Source organism: Erythrolamprus reginae, chromosome 5, assembly GCF_031021105.1.
Source record: "Erythrolamprus reginae isolate rEryReg1 chromosome 5, rEryReg1.hap1, whole genome shotgun sequence".
Classification (NCBI taxonomy): domain Eukaryota; kingdom Metazoa; phylum Chordata; class Lepidosauria; order Squamata; family Dipsadidae; genus Erythrolamprus; species Erythrolamprus reginae.
The window spans coordinates 52,297,281-52,318,767 of record NC_091954.1 but is presented as its reverse complement, the minus strand read 5'-3'; the positions used below and the strand labels follow the sequence as shown (position 1 = coordinate 52,318,767).

General features: G+C 40.9%; 1 protein-coding gene across 2 annotated transcripts in view; it reads left to right on the top strand.

Moving 5' to 3' along the window:
* GRK5 (G protein-coupled receptor kinase 5) overlaps positions 1–21,487 on the top strand; it is a 196,103-nt gene that overhangs the window by 107,584 nt on the left and 67,032 nt on the right. For both annotated transcript variants that reach the window (XM_070752603.1, XM_070752602.1), the window contains 2 exons: positions 8,130–8,242; positions 19,139–19,216. In XM_070752603.1, the coding sequence (XP_070608704.1) occupies positions 8,130–8,242; positions 19,139–19,216 (191 nt within the window). The remainder of the gene's footprint in view (positions 1–8,129; positions 8,243–19,138; positions 19,217–21,487) is intronic.

Genomic DNA, 21,487 nt, shown 5'->3' with positions numbered 1-21,487 from the left:
ACGTACTCCCCCCTCCAAATGGCCTCCTTCACGGACGGGTGGAGGTGGTACCCTAACGGGGTGGCCGGCAGACCACACAGAATGGCCCCTGCCTTAATACTGGCGAACGGGTCCCACACCGTGGTGGCCCCCGGCCCTAGCACCCCCAACCCTTGGGGATAGGCCATCAATGGAAGCGGGGGCATAACAGCAGGAGCTGTAGGGGTCCAACCCCCCACCCCGGGCACCCCGGGCACCCCAGCCACCACCGGCCCGAGCGGCGGCGCCATGCCAGGCGCCGGCGCCCCCACCAATGGGACCGGCGGTGACCAGACCTGCCCGCATGCGCCTGCCTGGGGGCCCCCAAAGCTAACCCCGTTCCCCAGCCCCGTCGGGGGAAAACCCGCACCAGCCAGGGGGAGAAATGAAGAAGGTGTATTGTGTGGTGCAACCTCACCTGCCCCGTACAGGGTTGAAGACATCCAAGGGGGCCCCACCACCGCGGGGCCCGGAAAAGCCATCAAGTGCCCGGACTGGGCCGCCTGCCCGGTATGGGCCCTCTGCCCGGTATGGGCCCTCTGCCCAGCCTGGGCTGCCGATGGAGCTCCTCCCAACGCCGCTGGTACCTGCTCGAGGGCCCCCCAAGGGCCCGAGCCACTCCGCCAGTGCTCGAGCTCATCGAGCCTCTCCAACACCCTAGCCCAAGAAAGGGCAGGAGAAACATCAGAGTGAGGGGCTGTAGGTAAAGGACCCACCGCCCCCTCCGCAGGTACCACCCCAGGGGCCCCCTCCATACTTGCCCGAGCCCGGGCAGAAGGCCTAAGGGCCCTCCTAGGGCGCGTAGCCGCAGGCTGGACCACAGGGGCCCTGGCTTGCCTCTTCTTTGGGGCCATGCCACCTTTGTAAAAAATAGCAGTGAGGAAAAACCCCTTTTTTCCCCAAAAAACCCCTGTAGCAAGGCCCAAACCTTGCCAGGAAAAATCACCCTGGGGGATTAAAACAATAGAACCCCCCCTGGAGCAGCAACAGGGCCCCTTACCCCAGGAACCCCTGTGGACCCCAAGGCCAAGAACCCCCTGAACCCTGGGCAAGGCCCAGCCAGACCCCCCTCCCAGCCGGGAGCGAATCACCACTCCCCCTCGGGCCCGAGGGGGACCAGGACACCAGCGCCGCCGATCCAAGCTGCTCTGAAGTCCTCAGGCACTGCTGGGCCTTGAAGAAAAGCCTCTTCGCCGGATTCAAAATGGCGGCCGCAACACGAGGCCACCACAAAATGGCTGCCAGGAGCAAAACACGAATGAGTGTCTGCTCCAGCTGCCGGTCCCAGCGAAAAGGCTTGGCCCAGGGCCTGCAGGCCCTTAAATAGGGCCTGCAAGCCCCGCCCCTGACCGGCAGCAACGTCAGGCCTCGTAGGCCTGATTTTCAGCCGAAATCTCATCTCGCGAGATTTCAGCCGAAAACAAGATGGCGGCCGCCATGAGGGAGTCCGGTGTCTGCCAGGTCCCTCCGGCAAAGGCTGCCAGCCGGTAAGTCGACCGGCGCTATTTTAAGTAATCCACAGTATTCTTTGCCCATCCAAAATTCAAATGCATCAATACTTTTTCAACCTTTCGATTTTCTTCAAAATCCAACTTTTGTTTATATAAAGTACACAGGGAAAACCGCGTGCATCACTATTTATTTATTTTATTTATTTTATTTGACTTTTATGCCACCCAATCACGAAGGACTCAGGGCGGCTCACAACAATATAACATTACAATAACAATAAACAATAAAAAGAAGTCAAGGAAAAAAACCAAGCAATTTCTAAAATTTCAATTAAAACTTTAAAAACAGTTCAACAACAAACATACTAGTCATTCATACCAATTCATATACATGGACAAGCTAGTGTTTGATTTAGGGCCCCCAGGCCTGCTGACAAAGCCAGGTCTTTGTGGCCTTACAAAAAGCTAGCAGGGAGGGGGCCCTACGGACCTTAGGGGGGAGTTGATTCCATAAGGTCAAGACAGCAACAGAGAAGGCCCACCCCCGCGATCCCACCAACCTGCATTGTTTAGCTGACAGGACCTGGAGGAGGCCAACTCTATGTGCCTCTTGGTCTCTGGGAGGTATGTGGCTGAAGATGGTCCCGTAAATAATCTGGCCCTGAGCCATATAGGGTTTTATAAGTGATAACCAACACTTTGAATTGAGCCTGGAGTCTAATAGGAAGCCAGTGCAGCTCGTGGAGTATGGGTGTGATATGGGTGTACCAAGGTTCACCCATGACAACTCACGCGGCTGCATTCTGGACTATTTGGAGTCATCGAACACTTTTTGACGGTAGCCCCATGTATAGCGCATTGCAATAATCAAGACAGGAGATGATAATGCAATAATCAAGACAGGAGATGTGCATAGAGCCTCCAGGTCTAAATAGGGTCGCAGCTGGTACACCAGGCAAACCTGGGCAAAGGTTCCCCTGTAATTATTATTTTTTAAGTAATTTATTGAACAGATTTGCACAAACACTTAAAATTCTTGAAAGTACTGTCCTTGGCCTCTACACATTTTTTCCAGTGACTGCCACGACTGGTACATGCCCTGGAAGGTGTCTTTGGGGACCATTTGCAAGGTCTTTGTCACGGCTGATTGGATCTCTTCTATGGATGAAAAATGGGTTCCTTTCAGGGCTGCCTTAATCCGAGAGAACAAAAAGAAGTCTGCTGGGGCAACGTCAGGACTATAAGGGGGCGGGGCAGCATTGGCACCTGGTGTTTGGCCAGGAACTCGTGGACTCATAGCGCATTGTGGCAAGGCGCATTGTCATGATGGAGTTGCCAGGTAGTGGAGATGTCTTTTCTCATCCTGATGACCCTTTTTTGGAGTCTTTCCAGCACAGACAGCATTAACTGTCTGTCCTTGAGGAACAAACTCCTTATGGACCACTTTACTTTCAAAAAAGACAATGAGCATTGTTTTCACTTTTGATTTGCTCATTCTTGCCTTTTTGGACTTGGGAGACTGAGGAAATCTGGGAGTTGAAGTCCAAAAGTCTCAAAGTTGCCAAGGTTGGAGACCCCTGGGTTAGAGTGGCTATAATTGAACAGCTAGAGGAATTAAAAGACCAGGTTTGTGACAGATTGTCATGGAGAAATATTTCTATATGATTATTAAGAGTCAGGATTGACTTTATGTCACATAATTTACCAATTGTGGGAAAATTATTTGTCTCTTTTTTGGTAGTTTTTTCGTTAATGAAAATATATTATTAATAAGTTCTCACAATAACTGTAACCCAAAGGATTGCACAGCAAGAATTACTTCACTAGCTGCATTGGCTTGGTGGGTAAGGAAAAATGGCATTTGTTTATTAGATTGAAACCAGATACTAAAACTGGATTATTCTCCTTGCAAATAAAGAGAAATTAACATCAACTGTAATCCTTCACTCCATGTTGGCGCTGAGACATCTTTCAAAACCATTTTGCATTATAACATAAAGATGTGTATTTCAAAGAAAATCAAAAGTCAAAATCTTGCCAGGTGTGCCTTAAGTTTGCTAAAGTAGCTTTTTGGATTCTGGCCATGTTTATATGGTGGGTGTTCTGCAAGAAGTAATGAGCACCGAGTTTAAATTTCTTTGAGAAGTGAATACCAAGATGATCCTTTGTACTTAAACTTTATCAGTATGAAAAATTAACTCTTGCTATCCTCTCTTAGTGACTTTGCAATGGTTGGGGTTCTAGCCATACATCTTAGTCTAACATTTAATGGCAACAGATGCAAAGTTTATTTATTCAAATCAAACAGTGGATAAGTCCTTTTTAAAGAACTATCAAACTATTACTTGAAGGGAAACAGCTTTCGTCCTTTTAAAAGCTAGGTGGATTAGTGCATGTCCTTATTGTATTTAAATGGAGGCAGCTACATTTGAATGTTTAACTCATCACCATAAAAAGAGCTGTAAATTTGCTAGTGAACATGACTGGGTGAATTTTGAACAAATGGATACAGCCAGTTAATGGCCAATTGATACCTCAAAGCCTCTTAGTCATGATACGGCATAAATTGAAATTGTCATTTTATCATACAGACCTTTACCATTTCTTCTTCGGTCTCATATCTCAACAGAAATTTGTACCTTTTAACAATAACAAGCTCCTTAGCACATACTTCTGTTTCTATTAAGTGTTACTTTGTTCCATAAAGTCTTTATTTCCACATATCAAATTTCCACATTGCCCGACTCACCTAAGTGACTTTGGGTGGTTTACAATAAAAATCCACTTTAAATTTTTCAAAAAACCATTGACATGAAAACTTCTTTTTATTTGATTTTACAATCCTTTAAGAAAATTCTAATACATCATGGTAAGTTAACAGTTTATATATATCTTCTTACATTGTTTAAATGATACATCAATTTTCAAAATAAGTATTTTCTAGAAGAAAAATAATGATCTAGTTAAAACATTGACTTTAATCAGAGAAATTCTACCAACAAGGCAATTGTAATTTGTCCCATTTTGAATATCTTTAAAAAAAAATTATTCTATGTCTTCACATACTGTAATTATTTTGAAATAACGTGCTATTCTTATTTGTTACAGTAATACCGAAGTATTTTCAAGATTAATCTTGAAACTTGCTAATGCATCAAATTCAAAACTCATCTCCTGTCTCAAGTATCTTATATGTGAAGTCCTTTTCAATTTTTCAAATAATCCTTCAAAAAGATGAGGGATAAAAATATATTTCTTAGCACCAGAATTATCTCTCATTCACATTTAAAATGTGAAGTGCCTTTGGAACAATTCTCTGCATGCTTACTTCATAAACATGTATTTTCCAGAAAATTAGTCATGGGGCTGATATACATGATCCCAGAACTATAGACCATTGTATTTACATCATTTTACCTTCCTTTTAAGCACGACGACTTAGAAATCACTTTGTGCTTCTTAAAAGACAGCAGGAATTATGGAACTGGGGAAAAAATATTGCCACCAAGTTCATTCTGTTTTGATAAATTGATGTTTCCAAGGATTTGATGATCTAGAACAGTGATTTTCAACCTTTTTTGAGCCGCGGCACATTTTTTAAATTTACAAAACCATGGGGCACATTTGGGGGGGCGGCTAAAAAAGGTTTGGACAAAAAAAATCTCTCCCTCCCTTTCGCTCTATTTCTCCCCCTTTCTCTCCCTCTTTTTTTCTCTCTCCATCCCTCTTTCTCTCTTCCTTCTTTCCTCTGTCTTTCTCTCCCACCTTCCCTCCCTTTCTTTCTCTCTCTTGCTTTCTCTCTTGCTTTCTTTCTCTCTCTTTTTCTTTCTTTCTCTGGCTTTCTTTCTCTCTGAGCTTCGCGGCACACCTGACCATGTCTCGCGGCACACTGGTTGAAAAACACTGATCTAGAACGTCCATCTTTGCATTTATCCAAGATTATGCTTTTTTTCAGGCTTGCTGTTATTACAGTTAATATTATTATTATTTATTAGATTTGTATGCCGCCTCTCTCCGTAGACTTGGGGCGGCTCACAACACAATAAAACAGTTCATAACAAATCTAATAATTTACTATTTAAAATATTTTTAAAAACCCATTATTAAGCAGACATACATACAAACATACCATACATAAATTGTATAGGCCCGGGGGAAATATCTCAATTTCCCCATGCCTGACGACAAAGGTGGGTTACCAGAATCCCCATTGAATATTAAGAAATTCAGGACACTTTTTAAAAATAACCATGTTATTTTAGTACCGTGATAACGTACCTATGGCACGCGTACCACAAGTGGCACACAGAGACCATTCTGCAGGCACATGAGCTGTTGTCCAACTCAGGTCCACTGCGCATGTGTGCGTACCTCCTGCTGGCCAGCTGATTATGGGTCAGGGTGGATGTGAAAGATGTGTGCACAGGTGGGGAGTTGGGGTCATGCGTGCATGCATGGGGAGTGGGAGAACATGGGGTGTGTGGTCCCAGGAGGCTGCAGGGAGGCCTAAAACGGGGGGTGCAGCACCCCCACCATGCGGTCCATTTTTGGTCCAAGGAGGCTGCAGAGGCTCAAAACGGGGCGTGTGGGTGCACCTTCCCCACATGGCCCATTTGTGGCCCCGGGAGGCTGCAGGGAGACCTGCTAGGCCCGGAAACAAGGCAGGGAGGGTCATGGGCACATTGCATTATGGGTGCTAGCATGCTTTCAGCATACAATGAGAAAAAGGTTAGCCAGGTCTAGTAGTAGTGAAGGACTCTTGCTATCAAAATAGAACTATGCCAACTGGAGTATTCTGTTATCGCACTCCAGATACTGCAGCAGAAGATGTCAAGTTGTACAAGTCTTTCAGTGGTGTTTTGATAATAAACTGGTATTTTTTCCCCTCCTGCATCCAGATTTCCCAAGAAATCTGGAACTGTGTTCTAAATCCCGTAGACCAGTGATTTTCAACCCTTTGTTCACCACCTTTAAATATCATTTCTGGCCAGTGGACCATGGTCGCAAGTCCCACAAGACTTAAATCAAGTTTTAAATCATTTCTTCAAATCTTTGCAGACCCTTTGGCACAACAACATGGTCCCCAGGAGTCCGCAGACCACAGGTTGAAAAACATTGCTGTAGTGTAGACCATTGTTGCTGCACTTTCTATACTCCAGTCTCAGTCCACTAAATATTTAAAACTGGCACTTTAAAGGCCAGGGCACTTTCAGTATGGAAGCTGAATATTAAACAGTGATTTTCAAGTGCCAAGATCAGTACACTGAGCCTATGCTCACAGATTTAGAATAAACTAACTAAACATGTATCAGTTTTAGGTTATATATATATATACTGCTCAAAAAATAAAGGGAACAATAGAATATAACTCCAAGTAAATCAAACTTCTGTGAAATCAAACTGTCCACTTAGGAAGCAACACTGATTGACAATCAATTTGTGGTTAAAAATATTGTATTCATTCAGATCTGGGATGTGTTATTTGAGTGTTCCCTTTATTTTTTGAGCAATATACATAATAATTTAATAATAATAATTTATTAGATTTGTATGCCACTCCTCTCCGTAGACTCGGGGCATACATATACATATATATATCACATGTTTTTGCTGAATTTTTAAAATTAAGGGAGACTAGGATAGCACTATTTCGGCCTTGTTCTGGCCTCATCAACTAGCCATACCCTTACTGGGATTTGATCCTGTAGCTTCTGCCTTGTAAGGCAGAGCATAAACATCTACGCCACAGGATCTGATTCCTCCAGCTTGTACCTGGGAGGGGCTATATGTTTTTTCTGTCGGATTTTGAGCTCCAAATTTCTGTTGTTAAATCAGACATTTGTTAAGTGCGTTTTGCCCCATTTTATGACATTTCCTGGCACAGTTGTTAAGTGAATCACTGAAGCTGTTAAGTTAGTAACTCCATCTGGTTTCCCCTTTGACTTTCCTTGTCAGAAGCTCGCAAACAATGATCACATGACCCCAGGACCCAGACCACCATTATAAATATGAGCCAGTTGTCAAGCATATGAATTTTGATCATATGATCGTGGGAATGTTGCAAAGTTTGTAACTGTGAAAAATGGTCATAAATCACATTATTCAGTGCCGTTGTAACTTTGAAAGGTCATGAAATGAACTGTTTTAAATCAAGGACTAACTATACTACACACATTTGCAGATGGTGGGAAAGCATTTAGAAGGCATAAGGCACTGCACTGTTGCAAGTAGTTCTAAAGGACTCTGAAGTTTTCTGACCACTGGAAACTCTTCTGAGATAGCTTTCCTGTCTTGTTTCTCAGATTTCAACAGTTTTTATCTGCACACTTTTAAGCCTGTCTTTGCAATTGTAAGAGCCGGAAACAATGCATTTTTCCATATCCTTTAATGGCAAAAAATAAAGTAAAATCAAAATTCTTGGAATGTGTTTAATTAAATCCCATACTAGTTTCTCTGCAACCTGGGCATGATCTCTGGAAAAACTGACTGACTCCTGCATCATACCTTTATGAGTTTATACATTTACAGCATTCATAACTGGTTTGATTTTTTTTTTAGGTTAAAAAAAATAAAATCATACATCCAGCTTTCCGAAACTGAAAAGTGTAAAAAAGCACTCCAGTGTTTCACTTTCCTTCCTTCTCTTCTTATTTCTTCCAGAGAGAGATTATTACAGTTTATGTGACAAGCAACCAATAGGAAGATTTCTCTTTCGACAGTTCTGTGAGACTCGCCTGGAGCTGGAATGCTGTATTAAGTTTCTTGATTCAGTGGTAAGTTAGTTTTTCTTAATGCTTCAAGAGTTTATTGTATCTTCTGGGCCTCTCTTTGCAGGTACAAAGATTTCCTTTATTATTTTTTTGTTGTTGTTCTTTCACAGAATGTACTTCCATAACGTTTGTAGTTAAACTCTCCTATATCTGCAGGCTTGTATATATGTGTGTTAAATATGCATTGAAGCAATGTAAATAAGTTGAATGTGGATTGAGCGTCAGGGCCGCCGATAGGGCGGTACTACTGGGAGTGGCGTCACAGGCCTGGGCAAATTGGAAAATGGGGGGGCGGCGCCCGCCAACGCCTCTGCGGAGCTTTTCTGACCGCGGCCCGCACCTTCTTCCCACCCCCACGAGGAAAGAAGGCAGGGAGGCCGGCAGACAGGCAGGGAGCCCCGATCGCAGCCGCGGAAGAAAGCGCGGGGGTGACTTGGCCATCCAGAAGCCAAGCCACACTGCTGGGGAAGCCGGGAGAGGACTGAGCCTGGCCGGCTTCTCCGCCGGCCTTGTGTGTCCCCCAAAGATTGCGAAGGCAAGAGAGCAGCGCCTTTCGGCCTCCGGAGGTGCTGGGCCGGGGATTCGGGGAGGGGCCGTGAACACCGCCCGCCGCCCGGAGCCAATCGCCTTCCTGCTGCTGGCGCTGGGAGCAGGTAAGTGCGCGCGGTCGGCCAGGTGGGAAGGGCGAGGCACGAGGGGGAGGCAAGGTCCCTCTTTTCATGCATCCGCTCATTGAGCCTCTCCTTCCTTCCCTCCTTCCATTTCTTTCATTCCCCTTCTCTATTTTTATTTCTCATTCATTCATTCTCTTTCTTTCTTTTCTCTTTCTTTCTTTCCTTCCTTCTTTCTTTCCTTCTTTCTTTCTTTCTTTTGTTGCTTTTTCTTTCTTTCTCTCTTTCTCTCTTGCTCTTTCATTCTTTTTTTCTTTCTCTTGCTTTCTTTCTTTCTCTTGCTTTCTCTCCTTCCTTCCCTCCTTCCATTTCTTTCATTTCTCCTCTTTCTCTCTTTCTCTCTTGCTCTTTCATTCTTTTTTTCTTTCTCTTGCTTTCTTTCTTTCTCTTGCTTTCTTTCTTTCTCTTGATTTCTCTCCTTCCTTCCTTCCTTCCTTCCCTCCTTCCATTTCTTTCTTTCCCCCTCTCTCTTTTTATTTCTCTTCCATTCTCTTTCTTGCTTTCTTTCTTGCTCTTTTTCTTTCTCTCTTTTACCTTTCCTTCCTCTATTTCTTCTTTTCTTTCTCCTTCCTACCTTCTTCCCTCCCTCCCTTCCTTCAGTCCTTCCTCTCTTACTCTCCCCTTTCATAAGTTTCCTTGCTTCCTTCCTCTGTTCCTGTCCCTTCCCCCTTTCTTTCTTTCCTTCCTTCCCTCCCTCCATTTCTTGCTTTCCTTCTCCTTCCTCCCTTCTTTCCTCCCTCACTCCCTTCTTTCCCTCCTTCCTCTCTTACTCTCCCCTTTCACCTTTCCTTGCTTCCTTTGCACCCTTCCTCTGTTTCTGTCCCTTCCCTCTTTCCTTCCTTCCTTCCCACCCTCCATCCATTCATTCACCCATTCCTCTCTTGCTCGCCCCTTTTACCCTTCCTTCCTTCCTTCCTTCCTTCCTTCCTTCCTAGCTCGCCCTCGCCTTTCTTCCCTTCCTTCCAGATGGGAGTGCCCCCTCAAGACACCCGCCTGACTGCTGGTACCCTGCTTTTTCTCTCCCCTCGTCCTTTCCAGCTCCTCGCCGGTGGCTGCCGGGTGTTGGATCCCCCTCCCCTCTCCCCTCGCTAAAAAGTACATGGTTTTGTCAACAAGAAGGGAGAAGTGCCAGGGAGCCGTAAATAAGCCTCGCTCCGCCTGACCGATGCCAGGAGGATCTTTCTTTCCCTTGTCACTCCCGCTTCTTTCTTTCTCCTGGACGAGTCCACACAATCGGCTTAATCCAGTTTCTGAAATAGCCTATGGCAGTGCTTCCCAACCTTGACAACTTGAAGATATCTGGACTTCAACTCCCAGAATTCCCCAGCCAGCATTCGCTGGCTGGGGAATTCTGGGAGTTAAAGTCCAGATATCTTCAAGTTGCCAAGGTTGGGAAACACTGGCCTATGGGACCGCCTCGCTTGGCGTGAAGCGGGAAATGATCCCCGGGGGATGGAGTGGCTTGGCGACTTAAAATAGTTTTAAAATGGCGGGGGGGGGGCAGACACTTAGGCTGTATGGGGCCCCAAAATTCCTGATGGTGGCCCTGTTGAGCGTTCTGATTGGTTGAAACAATGACAGTTGAGTTTAGGCGGGAAAGTGAAAGGAGCGCTCTGACACTGTTACAGTCAGTCGCGTTCTGAGCTGAAGTCACTTTCCAAAAAGAGCTTTCTCCTGCTGAGCCAAATAAAGAATTTAAAAGAACCGACTACCTCAGTCTTCTTCAATGTGTATTTCTGTTTTCATGCTTACTTGTATCTGAATATGTGTGAGCAGGTAGTTCTCAAGTTACAACCACAATTGAGCCCAAAAATTTATGTCATTAAGTGAAATGTTTATTAAGCGAATTTGTCCCTTTTATGACTTTTCTTGCCACATTTGTTAAGGGAATCACTGCAGTTGTTAAATTAGTAACTGGTTGTTGTGTGAATCTGGGTTCTCCATTGACTTTGCTTGTCATAAGGTTGCAAAATGGCTCCTGTCCGGAACACTGCGACCATGATAAATGTGAGTCAGTTGTCAAGCATGTGAATGTGACTCACATGACCTTTGGGATACTGCAATGGTCCTAATTGTGAAAAATGGTAATAAGTCGCTGTTTTCAGTGCTGTTGTAACTTCAAATGATCACTAAATGAACTGTTAGGTCCTGAAAATTCCCTTAATCCTAGATTTTGTATATTTGATAAAGATGGTTATAATGGATAAATGGATTATCTAAAAATAGAGGGCCAGATTCACTGTTCCAGGTAATCCTTGACCTACAACAATTTATTTAGAGACCAAAATGACAACAGCACTGTGACTTGTTACGGTCCTAACTTACAATTGTCACAGCATTCCCTATCAAAATGCCTGATTAAAATTCAGGCACTTGGCAACCAGCATGTATATGCAACATTACCAGCCAATTTCCAGCAGTCAGTCATTGACGCAAGCTGGATGTACTTAATAATTACAAGATTCACATAACAACTGCAATGATTCGCTTAACAACCATGGCAAAAAAAAAAGTTATAAAATCAGGCACGACTCAACCACCTTGCTTTAGCAATGGAATCTTAAATCAAGGACTACTTGTATGTAGATTTATACATGTCAAAGAAAAGTAGTTAAAGTCCAAACAACATGACAAGCTTTTCGGATTCTAAATTGTAAGAAGACCCCTGCTGAACCTCTGCTTAATTGTTCTAAACTATTAGGAAATCTGTGTCACCCAGTAGCCAAGCAAATGCATATGTTGACTGTAGATTTACAGGTCAGCGGTTCAAATCTCATCACTGGCTCAAGGTTGATTCAGCCTTCCATCCTTCTTAGGTGGGTAAAATGAGGACCCAGATTGTGGAAGCAATATGCTGGTTCTGTTTTTTAAAAAGTTGCTAACATGTTGTAAGCCATCCTGAGTCTAAGGAGAAAGGCAGCATTAAAAAAACAATCAAATAAACAAACAAACAAAAAAACAAACAAACAAACAAATAGAATGAATGAATGAATAAATAAATAATAAATACATACATAAATAAATGTGTCCACTTCCATTGCCCTTCCTAGCAGCTGCTATTCAGTATATGTTGAGTGTGTTCAGGAGATAGTATGTGACTCCCAGTAGCAGTAGCCCAGTCTTCTGTCTATTTATCTACCCCTTATTAAAATCATCTAATATTGTATCTGATAGATGAAAATGCCATAGTTTATGTACTGACTATAGAAATTCTAACTTACAATTTTGCAAGATATCCTCTACCATATTTTCCACGTGCCTCTTTAATATCCTCTACTTTACTCAAATAGAAGTATTCAGTTATGGTTCTTTCTACCTCAAGGGTTTCCAAACTTGGCCACTTTAAGACTTGTGGACTTCAACTGCCAGAATTGGAGTTGGCTGGAGAATTCTGGGAGTTGAAGTCCACAAGTCGTAAAGTTACCAAGTTTGAAGACCTCTATTCTACCTAGAAAAGCTCCTCTAATCATTTTGTGTTAGCTTTTTTGTTTACTTTTTTTCATTATTAGATTATTCTGTTTTGAGATGTGGGAACCATAGTATAAGTTGAAGGTAGTCTGACCCCAGATTTAATTAAGAGCATTTCTATATTCTTGTGATATGTGGCAAAAACTGGTGAATCTAAACCAGGCTCAGAAAAAGTAGGCACAGGTGGACTTGAATAGGAAGGAGATTGTCAGAAAATCCAACCATTCTAGAACACCGTTTAGGTTTATGTGTTACAAAGTAACATATATGCACATTTATATATACTATATCAGTGATGGCAAACCTATGGCACTGGTGCCACAGGTGGCACGCGGAGCCATATCTGCTGGCATGTGAGCTGTTGCCCTAGCTCAGCTCCAACATGCATGTGTGTGCCAGCCATTTGATTTTTGGCTCACACAGAGGCTCTGGGAGGGTGTTTTTTTGCTTCCAGGGAGCCTCTGGGGAGATGGAGGAAGGCATTTTTACTCTCCCCCGGCTCCAGGGAAGCCTTTGGAGTCTGGGGAGGGCAAACATGAACCTACTGGGCCCACAAGAAGTTTGGAAACAGGCCATTTCTGGCCTCCAGGGGGCCTATGGGAGGGTGAGGGAAACTGTTTTCGCCCTCCCCAGGTATTGAATTATGGCTGTGGGCACTTGTGCATGCATGATAGCGTACGAGCATGCTCTTTGGGCACCCAAGGAAAGAAAGGTTCGCCATCACTGTACTATATATATTAGTATATATTCCATATGTACTATATACAGTATATTATAATGCAAACTCTCAACCACTCTCTCAAGATGACACTGTGGCACTATCAAACACCACAGTAAAAGGATCAAATGGCAGTGGAAAATTAAAACTCTGGTGATGGTGACTGACTCAGATTGAATCCTGCAAAAAGAACAATATTTACTGCAGTTAGATAAAGAACATTTCAGCAGGTTTTTTCACCCTTCCCCAATTTTTTAAATGAAATATTTCTGCTTTGGGAGGAATTGTGGAAGAGGACTATTGCAGAATGTTTCTATTTTGGTTGTTCCAGGATAGCTTTTATTTCTTCATAAAACCTCTGGGTATTGAGTGATAAGCCACATGAAACAACCTTTTGAAGCCAGCTTATATAACATAAACCCTTGTGGGTTGGGGTTTTTAAAAAAAAAATCATCTGGAAGAAAAGACAATAAGGCAGAGTTACATTACACGTCATGGGAGTTCCCCAATGAAAATGGATTGAAACTGAGGGGAAATTTTGATGGGGTCTGCCATATTCTGCTGCTAAGACTACAAAATATTTGAGCAAAAGCACTATAGAATAGAATAAAAATTAGAATAGAATAGAATAGAATAGAATTTTATTGGCCATGTGTAATTGGACACACAAGGAATTTGTCTTGGTGCATCTGCTCTCACGTACATAAAAGAAAAGATAAATTTGTCAAGAATCATTTTGTCAAGTTTGTGAATTTATTCCTTTATAGACTTAGCCTTAGAATAACATAGAAACATAGAAGACTGACGGCAGAAAAAGACCTCATGGTCCATCTAGTCTGCCCTTATACTATTTCCTGTATTTTATCTTACAACGGATATATGTTTATCCCAGGCGTGTTTAAATTCAGTTACTGTGGATTGACCAACCACGTCTGCTGGAAGTTTGTTCCAAGGATCTACTACTCTTTCAGTGAAATAATATTTTCTCACGTTGCTTTTGATCTTTCCCCCAACTAACTTCAGATTGTGTCCCCTTGTTCTTGTGTTCACTTTCCTATTAACAACACTTCCCTCCTGAACCTTATTTAACCCTTTAACATATTTAAATGTTTCGATCATGTCCCCCCTTTTCCTTCTGTTCTCCAGACTATACAGATTGAGTTCATTAAATCTTTCCTGATACGTTTTATGCTTAAGACCTTCCACAATTCTTGTAGCCTGTCTTTGGACCCGTTCAATTTTGTCAATATCTTTTTGTAGGTGAGGTCTCCAGAACTGAACACAGTATTGCAAATGTGGTCTCACCAGTGCTCTATATAAGGGGATCACAATCTCCCTCTTCCTGCTTGTTATACTTCTAGCTATGCAGCCAAGCATCCTACTTGCTTTTCCTACTGCCCGACCACACTGCTCACCCATTTTGAGACTGTCAGAAATCACTACCCCTAAATCCTTCTCTTCTGAAGTTTTTGCTAACACAGAACTGCCAATGCAATACTCAGATTGAGGATTCCTTTTCCCCAAGTGCATTATTTTGCATTTGGAAACATTAAACTGCAGTTTCCATTGCTTTGACTTTACTGTCACTTTCAATGTACACTAATCGGCATATATTAAAATGAAATTTCGTTGCACACGGCTCTCAAAGGGTCCCCACCTCCAATATACACTATTAAACAATATAGTTTCTAGAATTAATTAATTCCATACCATCTGTGTGACTTTCTCTCTAAACCATTCACGTCACAGGGTTGTCGTTGTGTAGAAAATAGGTGGAAGAAGAAGTAGTAGTAGGTGTGTCTGCCAGCTTGGGTTATTTATAAAAATAATAAAGGCAGAATTAAAATATCCAAAACAAATAATAATAATTAAGCAATTTCATCATTCCTAGATGAAACTATTCATTATTTTCTAAAGTTTCCTTTCAAGTGATAAATAAATAGAAAATATTCGAAAGGGTTGCTGAGCCATAAGGGTTAAGACCAGAATTGTGTTTCCTTAAGTCATAAAAATATGTCAAGAACTGTTGTTCTGCCTCTGTGTATAGAAATGCCTAGAAACTAAAGTAGAAATATTTCCTCCTTAGATTAAAAATACTTTGTATATCAGCAGGACTTCAGTTTCCTTGCAGTGTGCTGTTCTCTTTTTGCAGCAGTCATGAATTGTGTTGGCTGAAGATAAGACTTCAGATTTTCTAAGCTTTTTAAAAAAAAATAACTCTTTTATGCATATGATTTTTAATCTCTGAAATGGGTTCCAAAGGGTGATAATGGTAGGATGATGAAAAAAGCATCATTAAGATGCTATGAACATTCTTGTCTATTGGTGCTTTGAAGAGGAACATGACCTGTGTGGCCTGGTAAAATCTAAATGGACAAGAAATTTTATGAAAGAACACTGCAAGTCTCTTTGTACTGACTTTATGGGTATTTAATTGCTTCATCCTCTTGCATTTAATAGGAATGGAAGGGTTGTAGTCATGACTTTTTTAACAGTCAGTATGTTTCTTATCTAAAGCATACTTATCTTGCAATATGAAAGTTTATTTCACAGTGGCTATTTAATAAGGGAAATGTCATTGTACTGCTGATTTCTAAAATATTCTGAAATAATATTATGATAAGAATGGCTGGTTCCGCGTAGGTCTATTTTTGACGCGATGTTAAAAAAAAGCGCACCTCATTTGCAATGGACTGAAATGCTCTGGGGAATATAGAAACAGTTTTACTCTACTCCCAAGAACATTTTCATGGTCTGAAATGAAGGTGATATGATATTCTAAGGACATTGTGTGGACCATCAACTGTTCAGTGGCCATGAGAGTTCTCTTTGGCAAAATCAGGAATCTTAATTCTCCTAAATGTTTTTCATGTCATGCATTTTTTGTAAACCTGTTTCGGTCGATGGAGGAAGAATAATTTAATTTTGATTCTTCTTCTTGTGCTGTATCTATCATCAGATCATGAGATAATGTTGGTGATCCTATTTTTATCAACAGCCACACGAAAAGGTGATGCTGAGTTTGGTCCGAACTAGTCCATTAGATTTTAAAGCCATGATAACCTTCTTCTGCCTGGACCTCCTTTATCTTCAATATTTTCTCGTAGAGTACTGCCGTATTTTTCTGGGTGTCCCATTACATGTCAAAAATATTCTAACTTTCCCTTTTTTATGGTTTTGATGATTTCCCTTGGCTTCCCCAGGCGGCTTATCACCACCTAAATTCTGATTTTGTCAGCCCAACTTATAAGTAACAACTGCCTATAAACCCACATTTCAAATGCTTCTAGTCTCTTCAAGTGGCTTTTTGTCAGAGACCAACTTTATACTCTGTAGAGCAGGATAGAAAAGATGTAACATTTGACAAGGCTTTTTCACTTTGAAGGAAACACTTTTTTTCATTTTGAAGAATGCAGTTGGAGTTTTCTCTATCCTTATTTTGACTTCAGTGGTCTTCATTTCAATATTGACTTATTTCTGGAAGTGCTGCGCATTTTAAAGAACCTAACTAAAATATTTGAAGGATTAGTGTGTGCATTAGTGCACATGAAATGCCTTTCATCAAATCACTTTGAAGAGGCAGCTTCAGAAGGTTTATCCTAGTTGCTTTGTCCTCCTTCCCATGTGATCTCATGACAGGAACAGTTTCAGATTTGACAACAAAGTGTGTGTTTCTTCTTTGAAAAAGCAGTGAAGATTTTAGAACTTCATTAATTGATTAATAGTTTCGTGAACTGTGGAGTGCCCTAGATGTAGTTTATGAAGATGAAAAACCAAAATCTTTAAAACTCTTTTTGAACATTATAAATCCTGAGATGTTTGTTGATTCCTAGATAGTGTTCTGCCGGGCTCTATAGTATGAGTCTCCCGAAAATTCAAGGGTACAAATTCCAGACACACACACACACACACACACACACACTTGAAAGTTCAAAAACAATGTTCTTTATCACAAAAATTCAAAAGAAACAAAGCACCCTTTTTGTATTGCAAAGAGCACTCGACCAAAAACAACCTGGTAATCTGTAGAATCCCCTTAATCAGTCCTTAAGTACTTAGCTAGCAGCTGTGAAGAAACGTCACAACCCTCCTTCTTCCACTAAGTGAAACACACACACTTTGCTCTGCTTTGGTTTCAAAGTCGTGAAAAATCAACGAAGTCCGGAAACAGCAAGGCACAGTCCTGAAGAACAACGGTCAGATAATCCTCCACAACGGCCCAAGTCAGCACACTGCTATTTATATCAGCAGCTCTAATTACTGGAGCCCCACCCAAACACAGGTGGCCTCTCTTATCTCCTGTAATATTTCCTCAATTGGTCTCTTCTATGCATAAATCTGCGCCTGCGTGGGTCTAACACTTCCTCATCCGAATCAACCGAAGATAATGGAGATTGGCTTTCTGGGCTGTGTGCCAAGCCTCCCTCTTCCAAGTCACCCCCCACCTTCTTCGTCCAAGGAAACTGCACTACCTGACTCTGTCGGCAATAAAACAGGCCTATGACATGTTGATGTTTCCCCTGCATCCACCTCCACATTCCTTGGGGCAGGAGCTGGGCCAGAGCCAACCACAACAGATAGTATGATCAGTAATGCCCGGAAGATGAAATAAATGTGTCTGTTGGGAGGATGGACAAAGAACAGCATGTTCACACAGACATACCTGAATTCCATACCTGAATCAAATATCCCGATCCTAATATTTAATCGTGGCATTTGTTAAAGTTGCATCATTGACATCAAATTGGTATCATAATGGTTTGATTTGGACACCACTGTGAAGTTCTGAACATCTGGATGACACCATGTTGAAGGATGATCAATAATATATTGGAAGGGGTGTAGAAAAGGAATGCATGGATCCAGAGAGGGGGGGAGATTAAATGTTTTTAAAACAATTTTCTCCATATTTACAAATCTTCATTTTCTAAATATTTTCTTCTTAAACATGTCTTAGATTCAAATCAGTCATTGGTAAATTTAATAAGAAATGCTACCATGTCTCCTAAAAGCTTAAATTATTCTCATAAAGATGATTCATCATGAATTCTGTAGGGCAAAATTGTAAAATTTGCATTTAGATGTATAGAGATAAATCAATTATGTGAAATGTGTAAGTTAAAGAACTTCAAGACTTCTGCTATACTTTTTACATATGCTTTTTAAATAAAACTTGCCTTCAAATAGTGAACTGCCCTTTTTAAAATAGGTCTGTAGCATTTTTCACAGGTGGAAAAATCTCTACCCACAAAAGCATTAGTTTGCTAAAAGTGCTAGTTTGCCATTTAAAGCAACTCATTATCAAATATGATTTATTATATTATGTCATACCACATTGAATGTATATTTTTGTAGAGCCAAGGTTCATTGTCTGTCATTACTAAGAAGTAATTGGCTTGGCATTTACCTGGGAGACTCTAACCTTTGAGAATTCTTTTCACACATTCATGGAAGTATAACCATACTGAAAATATCAAAATTATATCATTTTAATTTAAATATTAACATATAAATACACACATGAATGAACATATGTAGATAGGATGTGGTAAACTTTAATATGGATCTTGCCTAATTTGAAATGTCCCAGTTGGCTCTTCAATTCTAGCTTTTTTCTGTCTACCTATGTTTGTTACAAAATTTCAGGGGATGGTTGACCTTTAAGGCTGAATAGTATTTTTAGAGTGCATGTCTCATTAAGTAGAGATTTCATAGTACAAGCTACCTGATCCTTCTTGTATAGAGACGCCATGGATTTAAATTCAAAACAGTTGAAAATATTCCTTCCTCATATACATCTTTATGCATGATGGAGAGCAAAGAAATACAGGGTTTTGTAAAATGTTTTACACTGCTATGCAGACCTGTTCCTTTATCATGGGTGTAAGTGAAGGGACCAATGTTTTTGCTAGGTGGTTTTTATTTACAACCACGGAAAAAGTATACAATATTTATATACAATGTATGAATACATGAACATTCATGTTTATGCAAATGCAAAATACGAAGCACAATTTATCATTTTGCATCTTTTTTTTCTAGGCAGAATATGAAGTAGTTCCAGATGAAAAATTGGGAGAGAAAGGCAAAGAAATTGTGATGAAATACCTCATCCCAGGGGTAAGGAACACTTGAAATCTTTTACATTGCTGTTATGTCTAGTGAAGATTTTCTCAAGAGTATTAAGCTCTGCAACAAATGTTTTAAAAATTATGTGCAAACGAATAATTTTGCCTGGTTGGACATCTCTATTCCACATAAACCATCAACAGATGCTGTACCAGTAAGTCATTTTAGCCTAGCATTGTCTTTTCAGGTGCTGTGTTTGTATATGCAGAGGGTAGATTATCTATTTTGGGTAGATAATCAGTGCTCCATCACTTTGCTTATAATATTCAATAACTATGTTTTGTCAAAAAGCGCCATTATTTTTTATGATCCATCATAGAGCTATGATGGAACTTTTCTTCCGTAAACGTTTGAGTGAAGCATGCATTTAACTTTGCAAGATGTTCTTATTGTCTCCAGCAGCTGCCAGGTTAATGAAAGCTTCTGTATATGTGCAGAATCTCAAAAGCAGGCTTTTTTGTAACTTTTTAAAATATGACAGAGCTAAAAGAAATGAGGATGTTTCAAGTAGACCGAAAGTATTTCTTCAGAGCAATTTTCAACAGAATCACATCACATTCTGCTGTGTGGAGTTCCTTGTTGAGACAAATGGAAGTCAATACCTACAGACTTAAATAATAATGTATGTTGTTGAAGCCGAGGTATTTCACAATGATCACATTCATCTTAACATCATAAGAAGAAGCAAAAGTCCTTGGAATATTCACAAAATTAATTTAGCTGCGATCTGTCAGTGGGTCTCTCCACTTTCACAGAAGAAAGTTTAATAATTCATATAGAGTAGGTTCCAGTTTATTTCAGGTCTTTCTCTATGAAATTAACTGCTGTCAGCAAGTTAGCCATTTTGTCTAGGAATATGTAATCTAATTAGTAGGGAGGGTTTTTTTTGAACAATAATTAAGTTATTAATAAAATGGTGGTCTACCAATGTAGCTTGAAGAATATAGATTTTTTCCCCATCTTTTTTGGTATTTTAATATAGTGGCACAACTGTCCTTTTCCCCAGTACTCATTAGAGTAGAGTAGAGTAGAGTAGAGTAGAGTAGAGTAGAGTACAACAGAACAGAACAGAATAGAATAGAATAGAATTCTTTATTGGCCAAGTGTGATTGGACACACAAGGAATTTGTCTTTGGTGCAGATGCTTTCAGTGTACATAAAAGAAAAAGATACATTTGTCAAGAATCATGTGGTACAACACTTAATGATTGTCATGGGTCAAATAAGCTAAATATTACTATTCAGCTATGCACATCAATGCATTCATCATTCCTATACAAGACTTTAAACAGTCAGTGAAATGAGAAAGGAATAGAATATTCAAGCTTCCTTCTTAAAGAAGATATTTCTTACTTTTAAAATGTTAACTTATAAATGAAGATGATATTTCTACCTACAAAAAGCTTTGCTTGAGCTTCCTGGGGAAAAATCCCTATTAAAATGCATCACTTCTCATTTGATAGCCACATACATGAGTCCTAGCATTTACTTTTCCTCAAGACTGAATCAATAGCTTTGCCACCACCATCCTTTTCAGTTCAGATGCTCCCTTTCATCTTATATGAGGGGGTCATTATACCTAAGCTGAGTTCAAATAATTAAGAGACATTTGAGCCTTTGTCATCTTGGCTTAGATCTTGCTACTTGTAAGGAAATATATGTGTGAATCTGTACCCATTAGGTGGCAATCTTAGCAGGACACAGATTCTTATGAGTTAGTTTGATGTTAGCGAATGGACTGAGACAATTTACTCTGTTATTTTCATTTGCTTGTAGCCTCAGTGTCAGAAGCAATGGACCAAGGAAGTGCTAAGCCTTAAATACCTGAAATCCCTAAGCTTTCTCGACTATGACTTGGGTCTATGAGCATTGCTTAGATTCCTTTTCAGTAAAAACATGCCTGGCCCATGGAACAACATTATATCTCTTTTAAAAGGTAAGGTAGTTCCCCTGGCACATGTGTGCTAGTCGTTCCCAACTCTAGGGGGCGGTGCTTATCTCCATTTCTAAGCCAAAGAGCCAGAGCTGTCTGATGACGATTCTGTGATCATGTGGCCGGCATGACTAAAGGTCGAAGTCACATGGAACGCTGTTACCTTCACACCAAGGTGGTCCCTATTTTTCTACTTGCATTTTACATACTTTTGAACTGCTAGGTTGGCAGAAGCTGGAGCAAATAACAGCAGCTCATTCCGTTACATGGCATTAGGGATTTGAACTGCCAAACTCTCAACCTTTCTTATCAACATGCTCAGGGTCTCG